Below are 7,604 nucleotides of genomic sequence, written 5' to 3' on the forward strand. Positions count from 1 at the left end.
GCGTTCATCAATCCCGGAAAGTGGGATGGGACATGGTTTTCAATCCCTAGCCACATAGGCCATGTAAAATAATATATTGGTATGTAATCTGAGAGCGGAATGCACAATCTAAGATTTCAATCATAAGGATAAGTCGCCAAAAAGCATGACTTAACTATAGACAATCCTGAGTATAGAGTTAAGGAATCCTTAACCATAGATTACTTTTGTTATGACCACGCCCCCTTCTGTATTACCATTTACCACTGACAGCTGCTGTCAAAATAAATTCGCATGTCTATAAAACAGTCCATTCACTTAAATTCATTTAACAATGTACGAGTATCTCAATATGGATATTGATAGGGTAAATTCGTTTGGCATGTACTTGCAGGATATTATTTTACTTTTATACGCCATCCCGCAGAAATACAAAATGCCAGGTGAAGAATGACACTTGACGCTAGTGTTACCATGTTAAAAAAATATCTTGCGGTGCCTGTGGAATCACGTATAATGACTTATAACGGAAGCGTCATAAGAGTATTATTATAAAATATTAATATGTATTTATAGTTATTGCATTTATAAAATGCAGTTGTCATATTTTTGTCATCGTTTAACAATTATAAAATAATTTACCTGAACTATAGGAAAGAGAATTTTTAAATATGGTATCATTTTCAATAGAAATGATCTTAACTAAGGACAATGTTTCTGCATAGTGTTTTCTGCTAAGGAAATTTTAGTTGTGACAAATGTTTCTGCATTCCGCTCTTACGTTGTATTATTATACATAAGTATATTTTTATGTGTAATAAATAATATTCGAAGAAAAATAAACAAGATTACTCCGTCTACATTCTACAATGTCCATTACGAATTGCATGAAAATATTCTTTAGCCGCTGCGAATTGATCGTACACACTTTAAAATAACTTGGGTAGGTATTTTTTATCATTCCAACAACAAATACCATGAAATTTATTATGAATGGAAATGCAGAGTCACTTTAATAAATTAATGTAGGGCAATGCAGAACCATTTTGTTTGTATGTGCATGATTGCATTTTGCACAATGAATAAATTAAATTACTACCATAAATTATATTATTATGGTATATATAAATATACCTGAGAATATTAACATACTTTACGCGCAATTAATAGGTAGGTACTTGTCAACTATTCTCCCATCCAGCGCCATCTTTAGATTAATAAAGCCTGAGCATATCTTTTTGCACAAGCAACGAGTGGTCCACAGTTCAGCTGTCAAAATCAGATCCCAGATTGATTGACATATTGATTCGCCCTTTCTAGTTTCAAATTGAATTATAAAAAATTCTCAAATCAAATATATTAACTAAATGTATTATTAATTATAAATAATATACATTCCTGTTATTCATCAGCTGTCAAAGTTAGACCTAGTCCTTCACACAAAAAACCGGTGGTAATATCGTTTTCCAAAAAATATGTAGCATTGATCTATATTATATGAATTACATTTGTAGAAGGTGTGTTAATGCTAGTATATTATTTATCATGTAACTCATCTATCCAAATCAAACCATTCCCTGTGTGTACACGACAGACGCGTCACTATGAGCACTCTATAGAACAATGACAAGTCATCCATAGACAACAACGGGAGGGGCGGAAAAGGTAGGACCTATCGTTGTGAATGTATCAGCGGTCTACTTGAGTCGGCAATGGATCTCATTCGACCACGATGTCAGGTACGTGTTGTCCATCAAATAACTGCTCTGACGTGGAGTAAAACTGTATTCCGTCCTAATTACTCTCATAATAGTGCCCTACAGACAGGTGAATCCGTGGTTTGTTTGTTGAGCAAAATATTCTGAATAAAGAGATCCATTTTTAACACTCAATGTCTACTTTTCTTAATGTCTTATTACCCAATGTCTACTTAAATAATCAGAATACAATATCTATTTACGTATGTGCCCAATTCTAGATTACTAAATAAAAATTACAAGATAAAAAGAACTTTTTATATACAACGTTTTTAAATTTTCTGTTGAATCATATAAACTTGACTTGACTAGCTTGAATGATCAAAAAAAATTGTACTTGATAGAAATAATACTGAAATGTCATATTGATTTCCATAGTAACGCACGTATATATTAATAATTTAGTTGCTAGGACCCCAGACCCCTAGCAACCAATAATGGTGTCGAAATAACTTTTCATACAAAACAGAATTAACTGAAAATGAATTCAATTCTACTTAAAGATGGCTAAAAGCATTTGAAAAATGCATTGGCATCGTGTTCTGATATATTCTAAAAGTTTCAAATGTCTAGCTAGTCGGGAAGTTAATTAAAAATCGATTGCAAGATTTGTACCGGACAAAGAACCACCGGTCAAATAAGAATACGAGCCAAGAAAAACGTTGTAAAATACAGTATGGACTACTGGTACGTTTACTGTATCTATAACGATTCGTATTTGAAATCAAAATGGAATGTATATATAATAATATAATATGGTTTTTTTCGGTAATACTTATATTCTAATAATGGTCCTCTCAATATTGTTTTAAAAATAAACGTAATGCAGTTGATTAAAGTAATATTGACCCAGCTGTTCACTTTTTTCGTTATTTACATATTCTGATGACAACATTTTTTTTCATCAAAGATGTTTGAGACTTTCACGGTTGTTTTTTTTATCGTAATAGATTTTTGGATTTCCACCTGTGTACTTCTTCCTTCCTTTTTTCTCGACGTTTCGGGCTCGTTGCAGAGGCCATTATCAAGAGATGATATGTGAAATTATGAAGTGTAGTATTATAGGTGTATGAATGTAAACGTCGCTCTAAGAATGTCAAGAAGAATCCGATTAGTTCAGAGCAAACGTTGCGCAGAGTAATGTGTCGATCGTTACGACCAGAGATATCGGATCGAATAGTACAGTACCGGAAGCCATGACGTTTTTAACCGTACCCTATCATCCCTATTAATATTTTCAGGGTTTCTATGGATTTCGATGGCCTCCTTTACCAATCGTGTGAAATATCCTTTATTCCGACCCAGTATATTGGTTTCGAAGTCAAATAAATGTGTGTCCTATATCCATCGAGTGCTTGGCAATTGCTGACATCGTGTAGTGTTTAAGTCGGTATGCCCTCTCGTGTTCACTTATTTATACGTTTCTTTACCGTAAGTTCAGCCGATATATTTTTTCGGGCATCCTCGACAACTTAACTGGTACACACCTGCCGACTCCAAAGGCTTCGTGTCCTTTGGTGGTTCTAACATATTTCGGACCTTTATCGATGTTGAGAATATTGTTTCGATCGTGTTTCCGAAGTATCCTGGAAATGGTATCGGTAGTGTTTTTAATATAAGGCAGATTGGCCCGGCCTTTGAACTGTTTAGAACTGCGTTGAGAAAAAAGGAAGGAAGAAGTACACACGGTAGAAACCCAAAAATCTATAACGATTTCATCAAAGATTTTTTCAGATAAAATATATTAGGTATACTGACATCGATATACTTTTAAATTAAACACATTCACTTTTATGGCCTCAAGGTTTATAAGACTATAATATATAAGATAACATAGAAACACGTACCATAGCCATAGGTAGCCATATATTATATGGTCTCATAATCATTTAATTTAATTACTAATAAACAATCATATCTCACTGGAGAGTTATCCACCGGTGAAGACTCAAACCAAGCCGGCGCATTCTCGTCAGCTTGGTGGGAGGCACCAGGACTCACATACAGGACGCTGGACTAAATGACATGCTCAGTGGTTTGAAGAGAGTTAAACCCGGATGAGGCTCAGGATGTATTTACGGAGAAGCTGGACGTCTGGAATTAAATAATATTACTCAAAATATATTCAAAATGTTAGTTGAATATTAAGTCTACCCCAGGGCTCGAAATGGACCGGAGCGCACCGGAGCGCCGTTCCTGTTCGTGAAATCGGTAAAGTTATCTCTCCGTTTCGTGGAAAAAATAATTTGACCATCTGAGCTAGATAGGCCATATAATAGAAAATCTAACACACTTATTTTTATGAAATACACATACAATTTGATAGCTATGTAAATATCTTTAGAAAAAGAAAACTGTCGAGCGCTCCGGTTCGTAAACTTTTCCATTTTGAGCGCTGGACTCTACCTACACCGTAGACTGTAGGTCAATCTTAAACAAATGAGTTAAAGTTACCCGAGTTGACTATTGAATGTCCTTCTGTCATTCATTATAAATATATACGCAACTGTGAGGTATTGTAGAATATTTTACAATAGAACATCTACGTAACAATGTACCTACCTAAGGTAGAAAAATCGTGGGCGACGTTTTAGTTGACGAATGTTGTGAGTCAATGACACTCCAAGTGTCACACTTCTGACAAACACGGGGGGGGGGGGTATCACTTTTAATTGCAACATGAGATATTAAATACATAGGGTGACGCACGCAATTGTTGGCACTCCACCAATTATCAGCACCCTTCAAGTTAACGTAAAAATATAAGATATGTAAGCATAGTTAAGTTTGCCAAGTATAAAAAATGTGTTTAGCAATTAATATTGTTTACGACAAGCAACATTCATCACACCAGGATTAACAAAATAGCGAGAAAATAGTGCGTCAAAAGTGCTCCGTTGTGTTTTGTGATTTTTTCCGCCATTTTCTTTCTGCCACGGTAAGAAAATGTTTCAATAGCCTTGCTATTTTGTCTACATCTAAGTGTTTATCAATAAACTGACGATTTAAATGATTGCGGGATAGAGCCAGGCATTTGAATTTAAAATTTAATTTAAGGTTAATTGTTCGTTGTCTATGTTTAAAGGGTGCCAACATTTGGTATCGTGATTGAGTAGTTTTCCTATTATTGGCACATGTGCTAATAATTGGTTATTTTGATAAAGTATTATTTTTAACAGATTTTAATTTCTATAGCCTATATCATTAAGGCTCTAAGTAATTCCATTGATAAAAATATGTTACACTCGTTTTTTCCAAATGTTAGCCCCATGCTAATAATTGGTTTTGGCTTGTGCCAATAATAGGGTTAAATTATAGCTTGTGTCTTTATTTTCAGACTGAAGTATTCAAAATGGATCCAGTTAATGTGAAAAAGAGGAAAGAGAAGAAGAAGACTCTCGACAACACAATAATAAAAAGAAAAATATACAACCATGATAACTTGGTAAAAGCACTTGAGGCTGTAAAGTGCGGTATGAGTAAAAAACTGGCCGCAAAAACCTTTCATGTACCGAGAGGAACTATTCAGTTCAGGTTACGGAAAGTAGATCATCAAGACCTTCCAGGACCAAGTACAGTATTAACCAAAAACGAGGAAGAGACTTTGGTGAAATGGATTAAAGACTGTTGCCGCAAAGGATTCCCTAGAAGAAAACTAAATGTTCAATTGAGTGTTGCACATTTCATAAAGAAAGCAAATAGAAAGAATCCATTCAAAGATGGAATACCTGGTAATAAATGGTACCAACTCTTTTTGTATCGTCATCCCGGATTAAGTATACGTACAGCTGAGGCAGTCACAGCATCAAGTGCGGCAGTGTCAGAGCAAGATATAAGAAACTGGTTCATTGGAATTGAAACCTACTTAAAAGACAACAGTTACTTTACCATTCTCTCGGATCCAAGTCGCGTGTTCAACGGTGACGAGTCAAACTTTCAGCTATGCCCAAAAAGTGGAAAGGTTATTGCAATGAGAGGTGAGAAGGATGTTTATGAAGTAGACCATGCATCTGCCAAATCTGCTCTAACAGTTCTATTCACGTTTTCTGCCAATGGAGATACCACGCCTCCAATGATCATATTTCCGAATAAAAGGTTGCCTAAGGATATAACATTAAATGTGCCAGGAGACTGGGGTATTGGTTTGAGCGATTCGGGATGGATGAAGGCAGAGGTATTTTATGATTATATAAAAAACGTTTTACACCCTTATCTATTGAAAACAAAAAGACAACTCCCCGTTTTACTTTTTGTTGACGGACACAAAACGCACCTCTCTCTGGAAGTGAGTGAACTGTGTAAAACCTTGGACATAGTTCTGGTAGCTTTATATCCAAACGCAACAAGATTGTTGCAGCCAGCCGATGTTTCAGCATTCAGGCTACTTAAGCAAGCTTGGAAAGAAAGTGTATTGAAGTGGAGGCGTGAAAACCCCTTAGCTGCACTCACAAAAACAGATTTTGTTCCTGTGCTCAAGGAAGCTGTCGTAAACGGCATTAAGCCTTCTACTGTTATAAATGGTTTTAGAACCACCGGTTTATGTCCATGGAATTGTGATGCAATCAATTTTAACAAATGCCTAGCACGTCAGAAAACTGTTGAAAATTCAAATACCGAAGAGAAGAACAATGACAATTTCAAAGAAAAGTCTCTATCAAAAGATACGTTTTATAACATAGTGGGAGAGAAAAAATTGAATGTCTTACAAACTCTTACCGAAGACTTTCTAATAGACAGTGACAAAATCCTGAAAAAGCTTTTGAACTATTTCCAACATGATGAAAAGCACCAAGAATCAGAAATATTACATGAGGACAACCTTACAGAAGAAATCACTATAGAAGAGATGCCAATTTTATTTATGGATATCCTTGATAACTCACAGTTTGATTTAGTTACTGTGCAGAAATCTATTGAAGAAATGGGAAAAAACAAATTTGAAAGAAAAGAACACAAAACTTTGCTTGAAAGTGACTTAGTTACTTTAGATAAAAACGAAATGGAGATTCCAGAAAGTGGTTTAATAGCAACGTGCAAAGAACATGTAGTTAAAGAATGCGAGATTATGGATATTATTAGTCAACAGAAAGAATATTTAACCCCTGTAAAATTAAGTGACGTTTTAGTAAAACCGAAAACACCTCAAAGAAAAGGCGTTAAACAAAGTGAAAGAGTTTCCTTTGTCTTAACTTCAGACGAATGGCAAAGCAAGGAAACCCAGAAACGGAGAGAAAAAAGTCTTAAAGAAGAACAAGTCAAGAAAAGAAAAGAGGAGAGAATCCAAAAACAAAAGGAAGTGAAAACTAAACAAGGAGAAAAGAAAAACCTTACAAAAAAAAACAGCAGCAACGTTAATAAATAAACAGAGTAAGAAAGTGCAGTTCGGACCTGTGCAAAATACAACTAAAAGATAATGTCAAGTGGAAAGAGAACCTAATGTAAAAAAAGAGAATATGATACCCGAAACGAAAAGAATCAAAGTACTGGCCGATATAAGATTGAACAAGCCTCTGGTGCCAATAGTTAACCAACAAGTCTCGAATCCCATAGTTGATGAAGACAAGAAAAATGATGGGATTAGAGATCCTTTTGATAAAATTTTAAGCAGTCGTAAGAAATCATACACGGTGGAAGAACTTGAAGCCATTTTAAATGATGATGATTAAATATTTAAACGGTTAACATCATAAGAACTTACGTAATTTATTTTAGACACCTAAATATTTTTTGAGAATTTTTGATCTCAATTAGTTCCTGAATTTATTTAAATATAATCATTATTTCTTTTGAGGTTTTTTAAAAATAATGTTACCTAATAATAAATGTATGAATACTAGTGTAAAACGTGTTTAATTTGCATGATTAATA

The 7,604-nt window shown here is 34.6% G+C and overlaps 1 protein-coding gene across 1 annotated transcript; it reads left to right on the top strand.

Moving 5' to 3' along the window:
* Nucleotides 1–4,441: 4,441 nt before the first annotated feature.
* Nucleotides 4,442–7,098, top strand: LOC147078685 (uncharacterized). Its single transcript, XM_085960495.1, has 2 exons — nt 4,442–4,674; nt 5,074–7,098. The coding sequence occupies exon 2, from the start codon at nt 5,089–5,091 to the stop codon at nt 7,096–7,098; it is 2,010 nt and encodes a 669-aa protein (XP_085816621.1). The 5' UTR covers nt 4,442–4,674; nt 5,074–5,088.
* Nucleotides 7,099–7,604: the final 506 nt, after the last annotated feature.

This window comes from Rhyacophila brunnea, unplaced genomic scaffold (genome assembly GCF_057557595.1).
Source record: "Rhyacophila brunnea isolate RB1 unplaced genomic scaffold, BYU_Rbru_1.0 scaffold_11, whole genome shotgun sequence".
NCBI lineage: Eukaryota > Metazoa > Arthropoda > Insecta > Trichoptera > Rhyacophilidae > Rhyacophila > Rhyacophila brunnea.